The sequence below is a fragment of the Rattus norvegicus genome, chromosome 9 (genome assembly GCF_021556685.1).
Source record: "Rattus norvegicus strain SHRSP/BbbUtx chromosome 9, alternate assembly SHRSP_T2T, whole genome shotgun sequence".
Classification (NCBI taxonomy): domain Eukaryota; kingdom Metazoa; phylum Chordata; class Mammalia; order Rodentia; family Muridae; genus Rattus; species Rattus norvegicus.
In genome coordinates, this window is record NC_141542.1 from 22,051,350 (window position 1) to 22,076,990 (window position 25,641).

The 25,641-nt window shown below is 42.2% G+C and overlaps 2 protein-coding genes across 4 annotated transcripts; both read right to left on the reverse strand.

Annotated features, from left to right (window-relative positions):
• Nucleotides 1-2,179: 2,179 nt before the first annotated feature.
• Nucleotides 2,180-19,449, reverse strand: LOC148003489 (uncharacterized). 2 transcript variants are annotated; one of them, XM_087568835.1, is made up of 5 exons: nucleotides 19,034-19,449; nucleotides 11,612-11,829; nucleotides 7,483-7,614; nucleotides 6,645-6,828; nucleotides 2,180-2,973 (listed from the first exon to the last, which is right to left on the reverse strand). In XM_087568835.1, exons 1-2 carry the CDS (start codon nucleotides 19,370-19,372, stop codon nucleotides 11,773-11,775), a joined length of 396 nt encoding a protein of 131 aa, XP_087424961.1. In that variant the 5' UTR covers nucleotides 19,373-19,449; the 3' UTR covers nucleotides 2,180-2,973; nucleotides 6,645-6,828; nucleotides 7,483-7,614; nucleotides 11,612-11,772. The 2 variants fall into 2 exon arrangements, with proteins under 2 accessions (XP_087424961.1, XP_087424962.1); XM_087568836.1 differs by having other exon boundaries at nucleotides 2,182-2,973; nucleotides 11,612-11,657.
• LOC148003490 (disks large homolog 5-like) lies at nucleotides 2,182-11,751 on the reverse strand. 2 transcript variants are annotated; one of them, XM_087568845.1, is made up of 5 exons: nucleotides 9,842-10,043; nucleotides 8,954-9,113; nucleotides 7,483-7,614; nucleotides 6,645-6,828; nucleotides 2,182-2,973 (listed from the first exon to the last, which is right to left on the reverse strand). In XM_087568845.1, the coding sequence occupies exons 1-5, from the start codon at nucleotides 9,969-9,971 to the stop codon at nucleotides 2,968-2,970; spliced, it is 612 nt and encodes a 203-aa protein (XP_087424971.1). In that variant the 5' UTR covers nucleotides 9,972-10,043; the 3' UTR covers nucleotides 2,182-2,967. The 2 variants fall into 2 exon arrangements, with proteins under 2 accessions (XP_087424971.1, XP_087424970.1); XM_087568844.1 differs by lacking the exons at nucleotides 8,954-9,113; nucleotides 9,842-10,043 and adding an exon at nucleotides 11,612-11,751.
• Nucleotides 19,450-25,641: the final 6,192 nt, after the last annotated feature.

Below are 25,641 nucleotides of genomic sequence, written 5' to 3' on the forward strand. Positions count from 1 at the left end.
AACAGGAATGGCTTATGCTCTACGATCAAGAGTAGACAAATGGGACCTCATAAAGGTACAAATCTACTGTAAGGCAAAGGACACTGTGGTTAGGACGAAACACCAATCAACAGATTGGGAAAAGACCTTTACGAATCCTACAACTGATAGAGGGCTAATATCCAAAATATACAAAGAACTCATGAAGTTGGACTGTAGGGAGACTAATAATCCTATTAAAAATTGAGGTTCAGAGCTGAACAAGAATTCATAGCTGAGGAATAGGGAATGGCTGAGAAGCACCAAAAGAAATGTTCAACATCTTTAGTTATAAGGGAAATGCAAATCAAAACAACCCTGAGATTTCACCTCACACCAGTCTGAATGCCTAAGATCAAACACTCAGTTGACAGAAGATGCTTGTGCAGATGTGAGAAAGAGGAACACTCCTCCATTGTTGGTGAGATTGCAGACTGGTACAACCATTCTGGATATCAGTCTGGAGGTTCTTCAGAAAATTAGACATTGCACTAGCTGAGGACCCAGCTATACCTCTCTTGCACATATACCCAAAAGATGCTCCAACATACAACAAGGCACATGCTCCAGTATGTTCATAGCCGCCTTATTAATAATAGTCATAAAATGAAAAGATCCCAGATGCCCTTCAACAGAGGAATGGATACAGAAAGTGTGGTACATCTACACAATGGAGTACTACAGAGATATCAAAAACAATGACTTCATGAAATTCATAGGCAAACAGAATGAACTAGAAAATATCATCCTGAGTGAGTTAACCCAATGACAAAAACACACACATGGTATGCACTCATTGACAAGTGGATATTAGCCCAAATGCGCAAATTCCCCAAGATTCACAGACCAAATCAAATTCAGGAAGGATGACCAAAGTGTCAATACTTCACTCCTTCCTATAAAGGAAAAGAAGAATCACTATTGAAGGGATAGGGAGGCAAAGTTTACAACAGAGTCTGTAGGAATGGCCATTCAGAGTCTACCCCACATGTGGCCTATACATATACAGCCTTCAAACTAGATAAGGTGGATGAAGCTAAGAAGTGCAGGCTGATAGGAACTGGATATAGATGTCTCCTGAGAGGCACAGCCAGAGCATGTCAAATACAGTGGCGAATGCTAGCAGCAAACCATTGAACTGAGAACTGGACCTCAGTTGGAGGAATTAGAGAAAGATTGAAAGAGCTGAAGGGACTTGCAACCCCATAAGAACAACCATGGCTGCCAAGCAGAGTCCCCAGTGACTAAACCACTACCCAATCACTATACAGGGACTGTGCCATGGCCCCATCTGCATGTGTATCAGAGGATGGTCTTCTTGGGCACAAATGGAATGAGCAGCCCTTGGTCCTGCCTAGGCTGGGACAGTGGATGGATGGTGAAGGGAATACCTTATAGAAGAGGGGGAGGGTGATGGTATTCAGACTTATTTCTGGAAAACAAGGAAGGAATAACATTTGAATTGGAAATGAAAAATATCCAAATAAAATTCAACAACAACAATATGGTGTTTAGAGCTTCAAATAAAAAAAAAAAAACCACAATCAGGAACAGAGAATTGTATGCCTCTGGTTTTCGTCAAATATGCTCAGGGCCCAGATAGGTTCTGGGCCCAGGCTGAACCAAGCAGGTTCCTGCCGCTGACTGCTCCTCTATTCCTGTTTCCAGAGGCAGCATGCAGATTAATATTGGGCCAGAGATGTAGGAAGAGCTGGGTAGAAGTGGCTTTCTGTCCTGTGGTCTCAGGATTATCTGCATTCCTGGGTGTTCAGCAATTTCTGAACTGGGATTTGGGTGCAGGCTTCCTGATTGCTTTAAACTCCCTTATACCATGTTTATATGTCCTGGGAGGTATTACAGAAAAATTAATGTTTGTCCCATTAATTTGTTCAACACTCTCATCCACAGAGTATAATTTAGAGGTAACTATATATTTGACAGCAAGCATACACAGTGGGTAATGTATGCATGATGAAGTTGCAATACACAGAGTTGGAAATACAGTGAACAGTGACTGTATGACTGCCTTTGAATCTCAGTCTGACTGGGAAGTGATTTGATGCCCAGTCCCCATGAGAATGCAGAGATCCATCCCTCCCTGATCCCTGTGGGACTTCAGATGTTGGCACTAGTGATCAATAAAGAAGGTTCTTAAGAGTGAAGTGTTTGAGATTACTCCTTTATTGACCAGAATACATCCAGTTTACTTGATAGTAACCAGATGCAGTTAGTCAATATATACAGTCTATATCCTTATCAAAATAGAAAACAAAATGAACAAAACAACAACAACAGATTAATAACAAATCTTCAAATGAATAGAAGGAAAACCAAAAAACCAAAATAACCAAAACCGAAGCAAACTTTAAATAGAGGAATTGCGCTAAGCATTCTTTTGCTGCTCCTTTTGCAGAATAGACTTACAGCCTGTGGCTTGCCTTGGAGACATAGTAGACAAGCAGTTACTGATGGTAATAATCTTTTCAAGAGGAGTGGAAGTAGGTCTGTTATGTTGGAGTGGGGTATTAAGGAAAAAGCCTACCAATACTGAGTATAAATGATATTACAGACTTTGTTTCATAGTCTTTCCAATGTTGTGAACTGATCTCCATGAAAATCTTCTAGATGACCCATCAGGACAAGTACAAATTTACACGTGCACAGTCTTTCTGGATGACCAGCAGCTCTTGATAATGTGCATCAACACTTCGCTGGGTCCCTCCAAAAGTGCACACTTGTTGGAGAGAGCTGAGGTGAAAGTAAGGCCTATTCAATCCAAAGAAGTTAAACTAAAGGAGGAAAATGCAGTCCACAATTGCTATGGACATTACAGATGAAATGCAATAGTGGTGTATTTGCTGTGCACAATTAGTTCTCCTCCTGTAGCTCTTCTCTCCAAGGGAGATCTTGTCCTGGTCTGTGTCATGTTTGAGTTTCTGCTGGAGAACCTCAGACCTAGCAAAGCAAGGGAATAAAGATTTAGTAAGTGGTTGTCAATTCAGCTCTTCCTCTTACATCAGCTCTATTCAGTTGGACAATCCAGCATGACCTGTCAGCTGAGGTCAGTCCCTACATCCCCAAGTGTCAGAGAGTACCTGGGCTTGGATTTATATCTCACCTTTTGAAACTGCTAGCATTTGAACTGTGGACTATGCACTGTGCTGGAATTTAGAAAAAAATGAGCATATTTTGTCACTGGTCCAGGTTTATTATATTGAATAATAACATTGTAGCTGGGTCTGAATCTGAGTTCAAGAATGGTATGAGCAACCTAGAATACCATGTGGTTTCCATCTGGAGAATATGCTCAGAATTGTGGTGAAAGTTCTGATTATGTTAGCACTGAAGGAACCTGCGTAGGTTCAATTTGTAACCACTGAATCTGCAAATACACAGAGAAGCCATCTCACTTCAAATCTATGCTCACTGCATAGATCCTGTAATCACTGAGAATGTGCTCACAGCATACACAAGGAACATTAAAGTTTATTGTGATGGAGATACATAACAGCACCCCTGTAAGACTATGGTTATTGTAATGCAATTTGTGAGATGAGAGAAGAGAAAATGTCCTCAGATCTTATGAGAGAGTTAACAGGAAGAATGAAGTACAAAATACAAAGAAATCCTGAGGATTATACATATTGTGTCATGGACAAAATTCACATAAACTGTACCAGAACAATACTCTGGGTAGTTCTTTAGGTGACTGATGGTGAAAACCTTGTCAGTGGTCAGTCATCCAAAAAGGATAGTTATATAGGGAAAGGAAATCCAATAGGCTTCTGCCAGTCTGTGTTCCTACCTGATCTCAAAAATATCAGAATGCTTCTACAATGTTCCTCCCAAGCCACTTTCCTGGTTGATCGGTTCTTTCTGTTTCAGAATGTCTTGCATTCTTTCCTCTAATCCTTCCTTATTCTGGTCATCAAATGAGTGTACTGTCAATGGAAGCATGCATGCATGTGTGCACACACAAACACACACACAGACACACAGACACACTAATACTAACTCGCAAACACACAAGCCATTTGTGTTTATAAAATATAAACATAGTACATTGCAGTGTTGACTTTCCCTTTTAATGCTTAATATAATGATTCCCCAGGATACTCTGGAGGCATAAAAACAAATGTTGAGTGGGTTATGAACATAGTGGCCATAGCCTATAGACAGCTGAGTCAGTGATGTACTGTCCTCCCATAAACCGACATAGAATCAGGGTTCCTTCCCTATCACCAATCTGGCTTAGCAGGTTCCCAAGGCTGTGTAGAGAAGTCTTGTTTCCCAGCAAAGGATCATATGTTGGTGGTGGACTAGACTCCTGTTCTTGATCACTGTTTCAGACTTTCCCAATAGAGTGCAGCTTCTTCTAATAGGAGCTCTCTTTACCATACCCTGAGTGACTTCATGCCCAAAGCTATGCCCCCAGAATCATAGGAAATCTCCATAACCAGGATCCCTATGAACAATGTTTCTACCTCTAATGTGATTGTGTCACAGATATTTGGAGTAAATAAATAAATGCTTACATGGATTATCTCACACTGAGTCATAGTCCATTGAAGGGCTCCAACCTCTCCTACAGGTTCCCTCCTTGGACCACTACAACCCAGATGTGCTCTAGTTGCTCTAGTTGGACACCTATTCTTTTCTCTGGGATCACTGGGTCAACTAAAACTTCTGTTCCACTTAAAGAACATGGCTTCTCACAGGCCTTTCTGATGGTCCACTAACAGACCCGTCTGAATTTCATCATTTCTCCTGACTCCATTGAGGCTGAAATTAAGTGAGAGAAAATGATGTTGGTGACAGCACTTGCAGAATGCTACACAGATAACATAGGGGAGTGCTTTAGATTATCTGCGCACCTAAAGGGTCTCCTGCAACTGCCCTGTTCTTGCACCACAGCATAGCTATGGGGCATTTTCTGGATGACGATACAACTCCAAGCAACTCAAATTCTCAATGAATAAAATCCAAGCCAAACTCCCAGGGGAAGCTGTAGTGTGCCAAGGTAGCTGGAAAGAAATGGTAGCAGGCAATGTGGAAAGCAACCTTGGAGAAGACACAGTGAGTGACACAACATTCCAGTGGGCTTTCACCATTCACAAAGAACAGAGAAGGACCATAAATCAATGGATTTTATAAAGCAGCCCCCCCTTACCTCCATGTACTCCATTCCTTTGATGTGCTCCAAAGGATTTCCATGCAGACCAGTCATTTTTCCCTAATCACTTGAAAATCTAACTTTACAAGTGTGTTGGGTTCTTTTGCTGTACAGAGCTAGGTGGAGATTCCAAGTGATTGTGGTGCTATATTTGATATTCATGGAGGCAAAGTGAACTCTTAGATTCTTTTTCTCATGGAACATGGCAATAGAGACTCACCTGTGCAATTATGCACAGGGAAACACACACGCACACACACATACAAACACACACACACACACACACACACACACACACACACACACACACACACACAAAAGAACCCATACTAGAAACACTTGAAGAATCATCCAGAATTAAACCCACAACATGAGAATAAAAATGCTGAGCCACAGCTGGTACACACACACAGGCACACACACACACACAGTCACATATACACACACTCACTAACACACACTCACGCACACAAACACACACATACTCTATCACACACACATACAGACACACACACAAACAAGCACAAACAGACACACACACACAAACAAGCACAGACACACACACACACACACACACACACACACACACACACACCCCAAAAATCGCAAGTCGACAGAAAACAATGAAGATCCGATCATACTGGAGGAACAACATAATATAGACTATTCAAAGCAAGTATTTTAAGAGAGAATCACTACTCAGCCATTTTTCCCAAGAGGAACAAAAAGGCCTAGATAGCACTCTTCTTGATGAGAATGGGGGTAGATAACTCTGTTCTTGAAGTCTCAAATCTCTCATGCCAATTGTCAGGTTTTGAGAACACCTTTCCACATCCCTGCTTTTCCAAGCATCTACCGAGTATGAGGTGAAGATATGAACTCTCCAGGAACACTCGAACAAAACAGGCTGATATGCTGCTACTCATTCTCTGTCAGGTACCCATGATTTAGGAAGCATGAAGAGATGGTCTTGATATACAGGGAAAATGGTGGAGAAAGAACAAATCCACCAAAAGATGACAATGACAACCATTTCTTTGGCATTTCCACCAGGCTCTCCTCCTTCTAAACTATTTAGTTCCTGGAATCTCACAGGACCCCTGCAAAGAAAGTGGGCTCTGGGCTTTTGCTTCATCCCTCAAAGCCCTGCTCTAGTCTAAAGAGGGGCTCCCACATAGCACCCTCCACACACATGGCATGTAGTGCTGTGATATGTGATCAACCCATGTCCCTTAATAAACTGCAGATTCTCGAAGAGCAGGAGCATTTGCTTTCCAAACATGCAGTTCCTTGAAGAGGGGCTATCTCCACAGAAAGCCTTGTAAACCATCACATAAATGAACACTTGGATGAGACCTAGGTCAGGACATAGATCCGTCAATAGACAGTTACATTGGTTGTCTAGGTTTATGGTAAGACATGAGGACAGCCTGACCCTGAGTCCTAACCCTACCTGCTGTTGCTTGGCACTGGGGTCACAGATGTTCATTCCGGCCTCTTCACAGAGCCTCTTTGCCTCCACAGAGGATGCTGGCAGTTCAGTCTGCTCCACCAGCAGTTTTCTCTTCTCATTCAGCAAAATCTGTATATTGTTCTTCAATTGAGCTTGTTCACGCAGGAGCTGGGAGTGCCTCACGCTGAACCACAAACAAAAAATGGTAAATCCCAGCCAGCTTCTATTTGCCTGTCACTCTTGCAAGTACAATCATCCCTTCAAGGGTCCTCATCCCCAGAAATCCCCAGACTAGAGCCACACTATACAAGTTAGCACCAATTAGAGGAGGTCAAATCCAGAGGACACATTCCCTGTGAATGAAAGTACTTCTGAAAATCCTGACACTAAGACGGTTTATATAAATCAAGGTAGAATAAATGGTCCATAAGGGAGCTCATATGTCCATAGTATGCTGAAATCATCTGCAAGTAGAGGTCAAAGCCCCTCTGAGGGAGGATAGAAGACCCAATAGCTATACAGTCTTTCCATGTGTTTCTCATGGATCACAGATCTTTAAATCTCCTGTCAGAGTCCTAGAGATTCAGAGTTGATTGATATTCCCATCATGGTGCAAAGGATCCTTAATGGGGAAAATAACAATTGGAGGGTCTTCTACACCCTTCACATGTAGGACAACTGAGTCCAAGAGCTACAAATCTAAGACCCTTGCCAGGAGGCAGGCTTCTTGTTAAGAGTCAGACACCATGGAACCAGAGCCCTGACTTTGGTTCAAAGTCATACAGGACAGAAGCACTCCCAGCCTAGTGCTGGGTTCTCATCTCTGTCAGCGACTCACCGGTAGGAACTGTTCACTTGTATGAGCTCCTTGTACCTCTCCATGGCATCACTTATTGAGTTGGTCATCATTTGCATAGCCATCATTCTCATCTCATGTTCAGATTGAAGGACTGGCAATTCGACCTCCAGCCTGGGTTAGGTCATGGCCAAAGGAACAAATAATGTTTTGAACTCACGATTTCAGAATTAGGAGAAATGTAAATAAAAAATATATAATAAAAAAGTTCAAATTCAAGGAATGGTGGAAGGGAAGAAAGTGGCAAAGTCAAAAACCAGACCAAAACCCAACAGTGAGACTCAATCCACAGAAAATATTTCCTTGTAAATAAGCAAATTTTGTTTTGAAATAAGGACTCCTTAAAAGCCTGGGGAGATATGGTTCTGCAAAGACTCACTATATAGGAGGGGGCAGAGCCTGAGACCTGCCTGTTTGGAATAACAACTGTCAAGAATTTATTCCCACAGTGACCATTTCTAGGTCACAATAAACCATCACTGGAGAGTTAAAAAAATAAAACACTAAAGATCAAAGCAGGTAAAAAAAATTAGGTGAAATCAGACGGTTCTCTTAATTACTTAAACCCAGTATATAGCACATATTGCTCCTTTGAAGTAGTTGTACTGGTTAAGTTTATTATCCTGGGCACAGGGCAACAGAGTCACGGTACCAACTGGAGGGACCTGACCTTCAAGAGCTGGCCAGGTGAGCATGATGGAATTGACTAGTTCAGGAAGAAGATTCCTCCAGTCTGTGCCACAGCTTTGGGCCGAAGAGAAAGCTGTGATGACATTTCTCTTGTTTTGAAAGCAGGTATACTCAATCCTTGGTTTCTATCGTTACATGAATTCTCAGAGGGCATAACTAAGTTTGACAGGGAAGAGGATTTATAGCACCTCCTCCCCTCGGGAGAGTCCTGGGTGCCACCAAGGTATACAGAAGGAGCAAAGTGCTCTTTTGATCAGTGTGGGCCTCCACATACTCATCACTATCATGACCTGCAAGCTGTTGGTCAAACAAATCCTCAGACCCCATCAAAGGTCCCAGACGTCCTGATCCTGAGTAAAACACCACATATACTTCCACATACATACATACCAACCCATATCCAAACACACTTAGAATGCCAACTACATCCATGGAGGTGCCATAGAATCAGTGTATAATGAACAAATCCAGAGGAAAGAGTGATGACGTGCAGGCATTTCATTCACTCCCACAGTTGCAGCAAGTGTGACAAGGTCCTTCTAGCTGCTGACAGAACCAATGCCTCTCCAACCACCTCAGGCTAAACTACAAAAAAGGTTAACCCTAAACACACACAGCACCTAGCTTATCTCACAAGCAAATGCCTGCCAAATCTCCTTAAATTCCAGGATGAGAGGTGAAACTCTCACATGCTACGAGGAAATCTCGGGTTAGCAGAGAGAGAGCACAAGAATGTGAACAGGTTACTGGGCATAATGACTACCTGTGGTCCCAATCATCATAGATATAAAGGTCCAGGATTTGATAAAGTTCATCCCTCTCGAATTGACACTTCTGGATTTCAAATTTGAGTTCCTCCAGTTCCTCTAGAAGCTCCTCTTGCTTACTGATGACATTTTGGGATGATGCCTTCCTACCAAAATCTGTAGAATTCAACCCAAGTGAATTTGCATATTTGATGGCCCACGGGCAGAAAAGATCATTCTGAATCCCAAAAGGAGGTTGAGGAAGGGGAAATAGTAGATACTGGGAGAATCCCTGAAAGAGCAGAAAAGCTTTCTTAAAGGTGGATTTTTAAGCTATGTCCCTCTTCCCAACCTCTAATGCCATACACGTGCCACACTCACTATTACAGGACCCCTCACCCTGAACAGTATAACCTGACTGATACATGAACATCTGGGACGTTGTTATCTCATATCAGATGTGGTGCAGTTAATCCTGGAGTTCATAATGACTTCATAATGCTTAGCACCATCAAGCTCTAATCATCTGTGTTGCAGCCCAAAGTGTCTGAGCACTCAATTCATGACTAGGGGTGCGTCCTTCCTTGTTCTCGCCATCAGAGACTTATGTAACCTACAGTAATCTAGAGGATGAAGTGCTTCAACTCCCAACCATGGATCGTCACATTGTTAATCTCACAGTGCCTCCTCCTGCCATTCATTGACACTCACATTTAAAAAGCTTCAAGAAAAGACACTGAAGGCTTACCACTTTCTGGCTTTCTCTCAAATTAAAGATTAGAAACTCCTGAGTCTTGGTTTGCCTTAGAGAAATCCCAAGGCTCCTGCTTGTAAGGCCTAGTCTTAGAAGGCACATCTCAAACCTACCTCCTTGAGGATGTTCCCCAACTCTGCCCTGGACTCACCAAGCCTTCCCCAGAATGATTTCCTCCTTCCTGTTTCACTAGAGAGGGGGTCAGCTTCCCTCTGACCTAGTGTGGTCTCTCCTTGATCTCCCCTTTCCTTCTGAAATAGCCTGAGCAGCTGGCGAAACATGCCTGTTTGTGAACCCAAAGGGAACTGAAGAAATATCCCAAAGGCAGTTGGTGTCACCACAACACTGGTGACATCACAGAAGATTCTAGGGATCTCTTAGATACAAAAGATTGTCCAGTGAAGGGCTTACTGATGATGTCACTGGAAACTTCTATGGCCTACCTACTAACCAACTCTCTCCAAAGTGATGAATTTCTGTGGAGACCCTTTCCTCCAGTCTCTCATGTGTCACTGGGAATACCATTTGGCAACCTCTGTTTCAAAGCTAGATGTTTCTCTCTGCTTCATTAGAAGTCAACAATGCTTTTGCTGGGTAGAGTTGCTTACAACCCTGAATTGGAGAACAGATTTTTCTTAGCACCCAAATCTCTAGGGGCCAAGGAGGGGGCAGTTTTTTCTTAAAAGTAAATCTACTACCCGAGACAATGCATCTGACATACATTTCAATTCCTAAGCTTTTCCCTTTTTGTGGAGGCCAATATGTTTCTTCAATACCTCTGAATATATAAAACCGAGAAATAGTTGATTAGTGTGCAGTCCTTGACAGCTGACATTATTTCCAATTACATATCCATGTATTTCACAAAATCAATGGTCTATAATCCTAATTTTTTTTGCAATAAAAACTCCTTTTTCTTGGGAACATAGGGACCAACTACAGGGCATATATAAAATAATAAATTTCTTTCCCTTTTATATATTAAGTAGGGCATCCTCCCTTTCTCAAACATAACAAGACAATTAAAGTGGACGTCAGTGAGCAAATGTCAACTTGGAGCTTGTGTTACTATATTGTAACCACATAGCCATCACTTCTCCAATATCATTCCTCCTGAATAGGCAAGTCTAGGCATGAGAATATTGGGGGCTGCACCATGATCCTTTACTGCTACCAAACATAAGAGTCAGGAGGATGGGAAGGGAGTGGAATGGCCTGAGTTCAGGTTGAAGCTCAATTTTAATGGGTCCATAAGTTCAGGAGGGAGTCCATTTGGCATTGTGATAATATAGATTCTGTCTTCTTATCCTTGGTGTTATAATTCCACCTGAATGTGTGCTATAATGCCACCCCACCTCACAGATGTAAGAGTGAAAATCATGTCTGACCTTTCTGGGAAGAACTCTGCCTTTTACTACCATCTAGAGTTATACAACATCACTTTACAAAGCTCAGAAAAGAGGGGTGCAGATGTGCATCCCTTAGAAGTTGAGGATCTTTACTTCTAATTAAGGCACATGTTTTTCCTATGTAATTTTTCCCTTGCTCTTTTACTAATGGTGGCTGACTTCTTTCCTGGCCTGAGGTAAACTGGAGTCCAATCTTTTGGATTACCGAACCTTCTATTTTTGAGATGACAGGCCCACCAAGGGTCCTACTGCAGACAGAAGGTATGAATAAGTCTCATGGGCTGGAGTAAGTTAAAAACGTCTGTGACAACAAAGAACTGATTAAGAAAACAAGAGCCCAGCTGCTCATCAAGATCACAGTTGTATGATACTAAGAAAAGGTGAATAGGGCATCAGGTGAAAAGATAAATTAATTAGGAGGTCATAGGCCTAGAAGGGTTATCCTTTGCTCTCAGTGGAGCTGCCCTTCTTTCTGCCATTCCTAGCCCTCTGCCACAGGACCAGAGACTTACCCAAACAATTGGCTGGCCTTGCTCAAACACCTGGCAGGGCTTCTCCCTGTAGAATAGGAAATGCAGAGTCCATGAGGATTCACCAAGAGGTCTCCTCCACACAGGTTCCTTGTTGTCAAAGGGAAATGTTCCTGCAGAATCCTGCCATGGCAGCAGGAATTTCAACCTGGCTGCTCTTGGTTCAGCTCACTGGGTGCAGGCCTGAGGCCCAGGGGTATCTGGGGAAAGAAGTAGCAGGCACTACCTCACAGCTCTCTCTTTGTTGGATGCAACTGCTAGGACTGTGATAGGACTTTTGTTTCTTTGTGTGTTTATTATAAATACCTACAAAGCTGATTAAAGTTGTAACATGCCTTCATACCCAGAGTGCAGAATGTTTTTAAATCGTTGTTGTTCCTGTTTTAGGTTTGGATTTTGTTTTTTCATCCCCTCAGGAAATTTCCCTGTACTTAGAATGTTAAGCACAGGCTTGGGAGGCATCAATTATTCAAGTTAGCCAAAGCTTTTGTTCTCACCATCACTCCACAGATGATGCCATTAAGTACTTTGAAATAAGAAAACAGTTATAGAGAAGTAAATTAACCTGTAAGCTATCACAGAAGAAACACATCATGATTGTGGAATGGCACCCCAGTATTTTGTATTTCCTAAGTTATTTTTATTTTAAACTTTTTTTCTATTTCTTTTTTTTTCTTTGTTTTTTTCCTTTTTTTTCCGGAGCTGGGGACCGAACCAAGGGACTTGTGCTCGCTAGGCAATCGCACTACCGCTGAGCTAAATCCCCAACCCCTATTTTAAACTTTTTTATTGGATTTTTTGGGTACATTTCATTTTTTTTAAATCCTTAAAGGTATCTTTTATTCCTCTCCTCCCATTTACACGGTGGAATTTCACCTGTGATTGTTAGTCCAGATAGTTAGGTCAATGGCTTAGATATCACCTTGGCCTAGTTTCCTTGGCATAAGCTGAGTTAGAAGCAGACTCAAAGATTCAGGACTCAACAAATAATGAATTCCACTACATCTGGATCCCTAGACTCACAGCCAGGAAGGGACTGTATTTCCATTCACTATTAAAAAAAAAGATGCAGTTCATTAACATGTAAAAAATTTCTCACGTATATTAAAGTGTTTACCATGATCATACAGTTTTTCAAATACCTGGCATTCATCTTTTTCCAAGTCCTAAAATTTCTTTTTTATTCACATTTTCTTTTTTTGATTATCTATGTATTATTATCATTTTTTAAAATTTTAGTTTTTTTAATAGATATATATTTTTTATTCATACGTTATTCCCTTTCCCAGCTTTTGGTCCATAAGCTGCCCTGCCGTGCCCTCTCCCATATCTATGGTCCCCCAATCCACGCCACTTAGAAACACCTTCCTGGACATTCCCCTGCACTGAGGGTCCCACCTTGTTAAGAACAAGGTCTTCCCTTCCACAGGTGCCCCAACAAGCCTATTCTCTCCTACATATGCAGTTGGACCCCTGGGTCAGTCCATGTATAGTCTTTTGCTAGTGGTTTATTTGGTTGGCATTGCTGTTCTTATGGGGTTGCAAGTCCTTCAGCTCTTTGAATCCTTCTTTTAATTCCCATAAAGGGCGTCGTGTTCTCAGTTCAGTAGTTTACTGCCAGCACTGACCTCTTTATTTGACATGCTCTGGATGTGTCTCTCAGGGGAGATGTATATCAGGTCCCTTTCAGTAAGCACTTTTTAGCTTCATCAATCTTACCTAGTTTTGGTGGTTGTATATATATGGGCCACTTGTGGGGCAGGCTCTCAATGACTGTTCCTTCAGTCTCTGCTTTAGATTTGGCCTCCATATCCCCTCCTATGGATATTTTTGTTCCCCATTTTAAGAACGAGTGGGAGCATCTGCACTTTGGTCATCCTTCTTCTTGAGCTTCCTGAGATCTGTAGATTGCATCTTGGGTAATTCGAGGTTTTGGTCAATATCTACTTATCAATGAGTGCATATTGTCAATGAGGGGTGCTGAGAATCTGGAAGAGAATGGGGGACAATGACGTGACAAAGGACTCCAAGACAAGAGTCTGATCAAGGCGACAATTTTATTTTTCCCAAGGCTGAATTTGTACCATAAAATGGGTAACAGAGAGGGGGGGAATTAAGAAACATTTACGCAAGCCAAGGACACAATATTCATGTGGTCAGAGAATCGGCTGATGTTGACAGGTTGTCAGAAAGGTCACAGGTTTGTAATATCTATTAGACAGCAGGATGTTGTTTTTCAGAAAGGTTACAGGTCATGACATTGGGTATCTTAACGTCACACGTTATCATATGATTATTCATCTTGACCACCACATTTGTATTAGTCTTCTGCAGCTGGCTGGGGATTTTCCATCAACCCCGTCATACTTAATGCTAACCATAATAATAACATCAATAATGGAGGGCTTCAAGGCCATTGCTCCCAACAGCATACCAAGTGTGTTTTTCTGTGATTGGATTACCTCACTGTGTATGATATTTTCTAGTTCTTTCCATTTGCCTATGAATTGAACGTAGTCATTATTTTTGATAGCTGAGTGGTGCTCCATTGTGTAGATGTACCACATTTTTCGAATCCATTCCTCTGTTGAAGGGCATCTGGGTTCATTCCAGCTTCTGGCTATTATGAATAAGGCTGCTATGAACTTAGTGGAGCATGTACGTTGTTGTATGTTCGAGCATCTTTTGGGTACATGCCCAGGACAGGTATAGCTGTGTGCTCAGGTAGTGCAATGTCCAATTTTCTGAGGAACCTTCAGACTGATTTCCAGAGTGCTTGTACCAGTTTGCAATCCCAGCAACAATGGACGAGTGTTCCTCTTTCTCCACGTCCTCCCCAGCCTCTGTTGTCACCTGAGTTTTTGATCTTAGCCATCCTGACTGGTGTGAGGTGGATTCTTAGGGTTGTTTTGATTTGCATTTCCGTGATGACTAAGGATGTTGAGCATTTCTTTAGGTGCTTTTCAGCTATTTGATATTCCTCAGCTGAGAATGTTTTCTTTAGCTCCGTACCCCATTTATTAACAGGGTTGTTTGGCTCTCTGTAATCTAACTTCTTATGTTTTGTGTATACTTTGGATATTAGCCCTCCTTCAGATGCAGGATTGGTAAAGATTCTTTCCCAATCTGTTGGTTGCCTTTTTGTCTGAATGACACTGTCCTTTGCCTTACACAAGCTTTTCAGTTTTATGAGGTTCCCCCATTTGTCGATTCTTGATCTTAAAGCATAAGCCATTGGTATTTTGTTTAGGAAATTTTCCTTAGTGCTCATGTCTTCGAGACTCTTCCCTACTTTTTTTCTATTAATTTTAGTGTATCTGGTTTGATGTGGAGGCCCTTGATCCACTTGGACTTAGGCTTTGTACAGGGTAATAAGAATGGGTCAACTTGCATGCTTCTCTACCTGTTGACCTCCAGTTGAACTATTTGTTAAAACTGCTATCTTTCTTCCATTGGATGCTTTAACTCCTTTGTCAAAGATCAAATGACCATAGGGGTGTGTGTTCATTTCTGTGTCAATTAGGTTCCACTGATCTGCCTGTCTGCATGCCAATACCATACAAACTATTGCTTTGTAATACTGCTTGAGATCAGAGATGGTGATTCCCCCAGAAGTTCTTTTATTGCTGAGTATAGTTTTTGCTATCCTGGGTTTCATGTTATACCAAATGACGGCAAATTGCACTTTATAAAGAATTGAGTAGGAATACTGATGGTGATGGCATTGAATCTGTAGATTGCTTTTTGCAAAATGGCCATTTTTTACCATATTCATCCTGCCAATCTATGAGCATGGGAGATCTTTCAATCTTCTGAGATCTTCTTCAATTTCTTCAGAGATTTGAAGTTCTTGGCATACAGATTTTTTACTTGCTTGGTTCAAGTAACAGCAAGTTATTTTATATTATTTGGGACTGTTGTGAAGGGTGTCATTTCCTTAATTTCTTTCTCAGCCTGTTTACCCTTTGAGTAGAGGAAGGCTACTGAATTGTTTGAGTTAATTTTATACTCGGCCAGTTTGCTGAAGTTGTTGATCAGGTTAAGTAGTTCTCTGGTGGAATTTTGGTGTTGCTTAAGTAGACTATCATATCATCTTCAAATATTACTATTTTGACTTCATCCCTTCTAATTTTTATCCCTTTGACCTACTTTCATTGTTTGATTGCTATGGCTAGGACCTTAAGTACCATATTGAAAATGTAGGGAAAGGGTGGGCAGCCTTGTTTAGTCCCTGATTTTAGTGGGATTCCTTCAATTTTCTCAGTTTAGTTTGATGTTAGCTACTGGTTTGATGTATTTTGCATTTTCCTATATTTAGATATGGGCCTTGAATTCCTGATATTTCCAGGACTTTATTAATGAAAGGGTATTGAATTTTGTTAAATGATTTCTCAGCATGTAATGAAGTGATCATGTGTTTTTTTTTCCTTTGAGTTTGTTTATATGGTGAATTTCGTTGACGGATTTCTGTATATTAAACCATCCCTGCATCCTTGCCATGAATCCTACTTGATCATGATGGATGATTGTTTGGATGTGTTCTTGGATTCAGTTTGCAAGAATTTTATTGAGCATTTTTGCATCAATATTCATAAATCAAATAGGTCTGAATTACTCTATCTTTGTGTGGTTTAGGTATAAGAGTAATTGTGCCTTCAGAGAAGGAATTTGGTAGTGCTCTCTCTGTTTCTATAACTGGTAAGCCTAAAACCCCCTGTTCCTGAAACTAACAGAACTTACAGAAAATACATACTTTCTTATCATTCCTCCTCCCCGATGGCCAGTGATTTATTGAGCACCTACTACGATCCTAGCACTGTGCATCTAAGGGTGTAATGGTGAATAAAAAACTTTAAGAAAAAGCTTCATTAAGGAATAAAGAAAAATGAAACATAATTTTGAAACTCAGAGTTAAATATAAGCAATACCACCATTTCTTTAACTGGTGATTTCTGAAAAACTCATCATTTTTTCCATGGGCTCCTACAGTAATGACACTAAGCCTTGATTTTGTAAGACACAAATAGGCAACTCACACTTCATTCTTGGCTCTCAAAACTGTCAAAGGGAACAACACTGTTGCTGTCCATTGTGCTTCCCTATCAATCCTGCTATGGATGGTAATACATTCCAGTCTTTTTAATGTGTAAACAGGCCACCACTTGAGGGGAAAGGTTATTACAATTACCCAAACCGGTATATTCTCTAAAATTTTCACATAGCATTTTACTGATATCACAATGCAAATTCACCACAGATATTTAACCAATGAAAACAGAAATATTGAATAGCTCTGCAAATAGGATCAATGATTATATACACTTGAAAAGAACTATCATGGAAACAAATGATGTTATAGGAGAAAAGATACATCATTAAAAGGTACAGAAGCAGCAAAAAAACACTACATTTCTTGGTTTAAAAGTTAGGTGATACACTTGATCTTTAAAGACAGGCAATGTATTTGATCTTAAAGCCCTTAAACTGTGCCCTGTCCACATAGAAACTGCAGTAGATGGCAATATTTTGTAAGATTTATTTATTTATATGTGAGACAATGCATCTTTCTTCAGACACACCAGAAGAGGGCATCGGTACTCCTTACAGATGGTTGTGAGCCAACATGTGGTTGCTGGCATTTGAACTCAGGAACTCTGGAAGAACACTTGGTGCTCTTACCCACTGAACCATCTCTCTAGCCCTCACAATGGCCTCTTACACAGCATCACTTGGTCTATTTCACTAGATGGCTCCAGGGTGATAACAGAGAAACTTTCACAGTTCCTGAGCACTTCTGAGTTCAAACACCACCAGTGCCCACTCTGTGCTGTTGGCACATTCTGACCTTCTGCTAAGGGTTGTCAGCCACAAAAGGGACGGGTTAGCCCCAGACAGCATTCACTGCCCAATCCTAAAAACCCCCTCGATTCTGAAAAAGCCACATTCCATGCTGGCTCCGTATTTGAGGAAGCCAAATGGTTGATCTGGCTCAAGGCTCTACTTTTCTTAGCTCATCAACTTTCTTTTTCCTGTTCTTGTCACAAATATTTTTTTATGCTGCAACTACACTGCAATGTGTGAAGGAAACCACCATAAACTCTGGGTGTCACCTCTTGAAATTTAAAATTCACAAAACAATTCATGGCTTTCTAATCAGCACCATGGAAAATAAACAAAAACAAGCAAAACCATTCCAAAGGAACTTGCTGATCTGGAGGTCTGCTCATAGCAGGCAGGAAAGAATTAAATCATGGAGAACTGTAATCTCTCAGAGCTTTGGAGGCTAAAAAAGAGGAAATCTCTGTTTATGTTCCCTTTCTCCGAGTAATTGAAGGAGGGTATTTTACATCCTCAAAATACAATCTCTTGCAAGGGGCAACCAATTACAAAGTAGATCAGAAGAAATCTATTAAATAATACATTCATTGCCTGAGGTTTTTAGAAAATATTTTCCCACGATCCCCATCCTTTAACATACAATTGAAACTGAAAGAGCGTACCCCTAAACGGGGAGCAGCCTCTCTCGCTCCAATCGCGGGGTGGGGTGCCCCCAGAAATCACGAGTAGCCATTCTTGATGTAACAGCAAGAGGTAGCTTTTGTTAACGAGATCTCGGTTCTTAGCGGGATCCTGGGTCGACACGTATCTCACACAGGAGACAGAGGAATCGACCCCGAGCTTCCAAACTCGGGGGTTTATATAGGGGCATTCGCGCGGTTACACATGATTGGTCAATTCAAAAGGTGCACGGTTACTTTCGGCTCGAAATGACATCAGCAAGGAGTATGTGTTATCTAGCAGCTCGGCAGGCAGGTAGGGTGGCTCATCTCACTCAGGGGGGTGAAGGAAGGGGAGGGGGTGGCTACGGATGGTCAATGTCCTTGGGGCTGATAGCTGGTTTGGCAAGTCCTGTCTCTGGCTCTCCCTCAGGCACGTCCGACCCTGCACATCCGGACTCTGACAATGAGCAACCTTTATGAAACTCTAGTTCTGCACATTCGGGCTCTGACAATGAGTAACCTTTATGAAACTCTAGTTCTACAAAACATTACAGGGAGTGTGCCACCAGGATAAGCTGCCTCTGAAAAGCCTGTCCTGCCCTGGCAGGTACAGGTCATTTAATTCTAAGTCAATCTGGAGAGAGGTGACAGCCCCAAAATGCTCTGGGGATGTCAGAGCACAGCTCTCATGCACACTCCAGATGACCTCTCCATTCTTTCCCAATGCCATGGGCTTTCCAATTCCTGCTTCAGCTCTCCATACATCCCTGAACCCTCCCTTCCCCTACCCAATGGGCTCACTTTGCATTGCCTCCTTCTGCCACTGCTTTTCCAGGACAGGGGGATGGGGGGGGGACGGGGGGGGCAGAACGAGCCTAAGGAGGGAAGCGGGTCTCCTACCTACCTTGTGTCTGCTGCTCTGGTGGTGCAGCCGGCCCTGCTTGCTGCTTGCTGTCCCTGGGGACCAGACCGGAGGTCGGGCTAGGGGTCCGCACGAGCACCACGCCTCGAGGTCCCCCGGCAGGGCTTGCCTGGGCTTCGTTCCTGGACACTGCAAGGCTTCAGTCTCCGTTGGAAACCCCGCCGCTGTCATAGCCCGCCCTCCCGTGGCCGAGGTGACCCCCAACGCCTTTACCGCCCCCTTCCCTGGCCGCTTCTTCTGCTTTTTCTTTTCTTTTTTTCTTTTCTCTTTTTGTTCGCGTTGTGGCGCCTGCGAAGAGCTCGCCTCCAGCAAGGAGGACATCGTGCAGGCAGAATCACCTCTGGGCCCTGCCGGGGTCGGAGAGGGAGAGAGAGGAGTCAGCTTGGGCGGCGGCGCCCCGGCTGCCGGCACCTGCGGAAGGAAAACTCGCCCAGGCACACGCGCTGCTGCCGGCGCCAAATATAACGCGCCCGCCCCGCCCCCTCAGGCCTCGCGCTCACCCACGAGCTCCGCGTGCCCTGAGGCCGGGCTCGGGCGCGGTCGAGCGGCGGGGTGGGAAGGACACGTGTGCCCACTCCGCGGTGCAGGCAACACCGGGAGGCAGGACACCGGGAGGCGTGTGGTGTGGGGCTCCGGGCTCCGCCCAGGCCCGTCAGTCCCCCCTCAGGGCTCTGCGGTGGCCCAGGGCGGCTTCTGCGGGCCCTGGGACCACCGTGACCTACCCGAGGCCATTGCCTCCGGAGCTTCTCGCTGCCCCAGGCTCCTGGCTTGGACATTGTGATTGTGGTTGCCACTCTCCTAGGCTGGCTCAGCAGGGCGCAAGCCACCACCACCTTTCCTCACCTGAAGGCATCCTGATGGGGCTTCAGAGCCCAGGTCCAGCAGGCGAGCCTCAGGGCACGGGGCCATGGTCTTGGCTCTGCACCTTGTTGCCAGCCCCTCACACATATGGCAGCATCACACATATGGCTCCTTCTACCAACCGCCACTAATTACCATTTGGACATTCCATCACAGTGTTCTCAAGAAGAAAGATGCAAACAAACACGAAAAGAATGAAATTTAAAATCTTTTTTATCAGGCTGGAGAGATGGCTTGGTGGTTAAGAGCGCTGCTTCTCCATTGCTCCCAAGTACAATTCCCAGCAACCACATGGTGACCTACAACTATCTGTAGTGGGATCCAATGCCCTCTTCTGTCTGAAGCTCTCTTCAGACATGCAGGCACACTGGCAAACAGAGTGCTCATGTACATAAATAAATAAATCTTTAAAAATAAAGCCTTCTAATCAGTTAATGTATCTACATCTAGAAGCTAGAAAAGGGTCACAGCAATATTAAAAATAATTCAGAAATGGTAAAGGGATGTACGAGAGTCACAAAATTCACTGGGCAAGATGGTGTATGCCTGGAATCCCAACACTCACATGGCTGAGGTAGGTGGATTGCCTTGAGTTCAAGGCTAGACTAAAGTGTGAGACCTTGTATTAGAAAACAGAACAATTTGGGAGGGGATGGAGAGAGAGACAGAGAGACAGAGAGACAGAGAGAGACAGAGAGGAAGAAAGAGACAGAGAGCCAGAGGCAGAGAGAGACGGAGACAGAAAGAGAGAGAGAGAGAGAGAGAGAGAGAGAGAGAGAGAGAGAGAGAGAGAGCTAGCTCGAGGTCCTTTCTTGCACTGATGACAAGCTACTGAAGAATGTGAATGTCTCCTACCAAACACTGAGATAATGCGAATGACAGAATGGGTTTCTTATTAAGATATAATAAAATGTAGATGGAAAAGTAAAGGAATATACATTTATAGTAAATAAAAGAGAAATCCTTAATTTGGAAAGCCTAAATTAAGAAGACTGTATAAGTTTAAGTCATAGGGGAAGGGATGAGACGATGTGGGGGAGAGAATAATCAGAATAAATTATATATGTGTATGAAAATGTTAACTAACAGCAACCAATGAAAAGAGAAAAGCAGGTTTATTTTATGATGAAATTGAGTTCCCATATGACACTATATAACATTTTGTAAATGGATTATATGAATTATCTGCAATAAAAAATCAATTGTTATTAAAGATGTGATTATGTTCATATTAATTTCAAGTGTTTTAAATTCTTTTTATTTATTTGCTTATTTATTTATTGATTTTTTTTTTTGGTTCTTTTTTTCAGAGCTGGGGACTGAACCCAGGGCTTTGCGCTTCCTAGGCAAGCGCTCTACCACTGAGCTAAATCCCCAACCCCCTATTGATTGATTTTTTAAGATACGGTTTTCCTATGTAGACCAAGTTGACCTCAAAAAGAGATCCACCTGCCTATGCCTCCAGAGAGTTAGGATCAAAAGTGTATATACACACACGTGAAATTTACATTCTTAAAATGATAAAAAATTACAGCTATCAACTTGGTACAATTATTGAACAGTGATCAAGTGAATAGAAATATCAGAAACACATTTAAGGCATTAGGTTACTGTTCTTAAAAGGAGCTTTAGCAGCATATATAATTATAATTCAAATCATCCAGGAGACACATTGTGAAAAAAAAACATGAAATTGGGTAAAGATGATTTAAATTTTTTAATCTATTAAAATTTTAAAGTGCATTCGATATGAAAACTGTAAGTGATACTTCACATTTTTGCTTATATACCATCTTCACTTTTATGTGCATTCTGCAAATATTGTCCATGTTTATTCAGGCTCTTAATATTTCCCCATGACTGATAACATTCACAGAAATCATATTGAGTAAACTGTATATGTTGACGTATAATAGAATTGTATTCTAAACAGTATAGCATAGAAATATGTATACATAACTTCCCATATGTGTGTATATACATATGTAAATGGCTCAAGAAAATGAATATCACTTTATCATTGTGGTATTATTTTCCTCAAAATCCTGAGAACATTGAAATGGCATCAAATACTGACCAGATTGGCAAAAAAAAAAAAAACAAAACAAAAAAAAAAAAAAACAAACAAAAAAAAAACCAAAAAACTCCACAAAGTAAAAATCTTATAAAGAATCTAACGATACTAGCAAAAGAGGCAAAAATATTAAAGACTCAATGAAATATAAAGCCCAGATGAAATACTGTGTAATATTTTCTCAACTCTAGGATAATGTATTTTTTTACAACTATCAATAAAAGGCCTGAATTTTGAAGAATTAAAAAGTAATGCAGTATAATTATGCAGTGGTCAATACTATTGCATAACATTTTACTAGCGACGAACTCAGGTAGATTTATGGGGAACCATTACATTGTAGACTTAAACTGGATAATTTGGGGGTGAGTAAGTCATATTTTGGTAAAGTTGCTTTAAAAATAAACCGTTGGATATTAGTATGGCAAGTAATTCTCCCTGAAGGAAAAACCAGACACCAAGAACCTAGACCACTGCTGTCCAGGAGAAATTTCTAGATGATAGAAATATTCTATATCTGCTGTGTTTCTGGCTATGGATTCTGGCTGGCTGTTTGCCTCCTGGTTTGCCTGCTGTGACTAAAGAGGCAGATTTTAGTTCTAAGTTTTGTTCATCTCAAATAGCCATGTGAGACCAGTGGGTGCCATTTGGACAGTGTAGCCACAGAAAACTGAAGCAGTGTAACCAAAGACTCACCTAGGAGTCAGTTGACCTCCTAGAAGGTGACTTGGGAAAACGTTGGCAATGATAGCCTCTGGGGGAGCTCACCTTCACCAAAAGCAAACTGTGAATCCTTTACTCTTCTGCAATAGTCCTAATGCAACTGGTCTCACACCCACCCCAACCCTCACCAAAGACACTTGAGAGGGAGCTGAACCCACTGTGTGCTTTAGATTTCAGTGTAGAAAGCACTTCCTTCAAAGTGGAGCAGACTGAGATTGCCAAGTCCTTTGTGTGGCTCCAGGGACTTGGGCCTGACCTTGGGTGAGGAGGAAATGAAGAATGACATTGGACATACATACATGGGGAAGGCTGGGTCCGTGGGCTGGAGAAAATGCAGCATCCCAGAAGCTCAGCAGGTTTATTATATAGAGCTGGCCAGGAAGCAGGGTTTCTGCACAGGGAAGCAAGGAGGTGGGGATTACATGCAGATAAACAAGGAGGGGAGGACTACACATATGTAACTGACAAGGGGCAGATTTAGCTAATCTCAGTAGGAGCAGTCTCTGCAGGGAGCAGTCTTCAGGCTGTAAATATACAGATGGGGCCAGGGAGAAAGGTAGAGTAGACTTTTTCTGCACACACTATCAATGCCATACTGAGAAGGCTTTGTCATGTCTCTGAGCCTCAAGGGGCATGGGGGCCTTTGCCTTTTCCCCATGGATAAATGGCTTTGGGTCCATGGCATAGTCATATCAGGTTTATAGCACACATCCACTTACGGCTGCACTTCCTCAGGGCTTCCTCTGCTCCCACAGTGAGATCTCAAAAGAAAAACAGAAACCAAACAAACAAAAAATGTGCTCAGTGAACTGGTTAATTCCCGAAACTATATAGATCCAGTGTCCTAACTAGGACTTCCTCAAAGACTACAGAAAATCCTGTGGACCTAAAATAAGCAAGGAAAAAAAACCCCAAATACCCTTGACCCCCCTAAAAATGAATGGGAAAAAAAATTATTAAAGGTTTTCATAGAAAATTGTTTAAGAAAAACACACGGGAATTGTACTTAATGGAGTTAGTGTGCTGAGATGTGAGGCCCACTCACAGCATGCAGCATTTGGGAGTCTCAGACAACTTAACAGAAGAGCACTCCTAATTATTCTTTGTGACCACTCTCCACTTACTACTCACAGCTTATTACTAACCTCCATAATTGAGTTGGGGACAGTATTCACCATAGCAGATAATTGAAGCATAAGTACACACAGACACACACACACACACACACACACACACACACACACACAAAACACACTCACACACACAAAACACACACAAAACACACTCACACACAGAAAACACACACAAAACACACACTCACACACAGAAAACACACACAAAACACACACTCACACACTCACACAAACACTCACACACATATACACACACTCACACACACAAGCACACACACTCTCACACATACACATACACAAAACATACAAACACACACACTCAGGAGCACACACAAGAGAAATGTATATTCTATGAAATTTCTTGGTATATTTTTATTTGTAAGCCTCAATGCTGGAGTATTCTTGGTTTTGCATAAAGTGGGAGGAAAAGTCAGGCTTCATTTTCCCCCTTTTGAAATGACAGATATCTGTGTGTTAAACATACTCTGATGGCTGTCCAGGCTGCCTCGGCCTATTTGACAGCATCCAGGTCACCTTGGTTAGGACACTGGTTGCTCTTCTTATTGGCAACTGGTTTGCATCAGAAGAGTTTTTCACATCCTTACCAATATTAGAAGTTTGGTGACACAAGCAGCTTGACAAACAGAAACATTATTGTGGTTTTGCCTTTCTGGAGGACATTAAAATTTACATGGTTTGCATATGGCTTTTTTTCTTAGCATTTAGTCCTGCTTTACTGCTGTTCAAATGTGGCCATGCAGCCAGCATCCCTTTGCTCCAGGCTCTCAGCACCCCATTCCTGTCACTGATCTGATGCATACTTGGTCCTAGAGATGGACAGCAGAGGGACTTGACATACAGCGTCCACTCTGCATCACTGCTTTGCTTTTTGTAAATTTTTACAATGGCTATTTCTTTTTTTTTTTAATTATTAACTTGAGTATTTCTTATATACATTTCGAGTGTTATTCCCTTTCCCGGTTTCCTGGCAAACAATCCCCTCCCCCTCCCCTTCTTTATGAGTGTTCCCCTCCCCATCTTCCCCCCATGGCCCCCCTCCCCCCAACAATCTAGTTCACTGGGGGTTCAGTCATAGCAGGACCCAGGGCTTCCCCTTCCACTGGTGCTCTTACTAGGATATTCATTGCTACCTATGAGGTCAGAGTCCACGGTCAGTCCATGTATAGTTTTAGGTAGTGGCTTAGTCCCTGGAAACTCTGGTTGGTTGGCATTGTTGTACATATGGGGTCTCGAGCCCCTTCAAGCTCTTCCAGTTCTTTCTCTGATTCCTTCAACGGGGGTCCTATTCTCAGTTCAGTGGTTTGCTGCTGGCATTCGCCTCTGTATTTGCTGTATTTACCACGGTCATACAGTTTTTCAAATACCTGGCATTCATCTTTTTCCAAATCCTAAAATTTCTTTCTTATTCACATTTGCTTTTTTGATTATTTCTTAGTATTATTATCATTTTTTAAAATTTTAGTTTTTTTCCTAGATATATATTTTTTATTCGAACGTTATTCCCTTTCACAGCTTTTGGTCCATAAGCCACCCTGCCTTGCCCTCTCCCATAGGTATGGTCCCCCAATCCACGCCACTTAGAAACCCCTTCCTGGACATTCCCCTGCACTGAGGTTCCAACTTTGTTAAAAAAAGGGCTTCCCCATCCACAGGTGCCCCAACAAGGCTATTCTCTCCTACATATGCAGTTGGACCCCTGGGACAGTCCATGTATAGTCTTTTGCTAGTGGTTTATTTGGTTGGCATTGCTGTTCTTATGGAGTTGCAAGCCCTTCAGC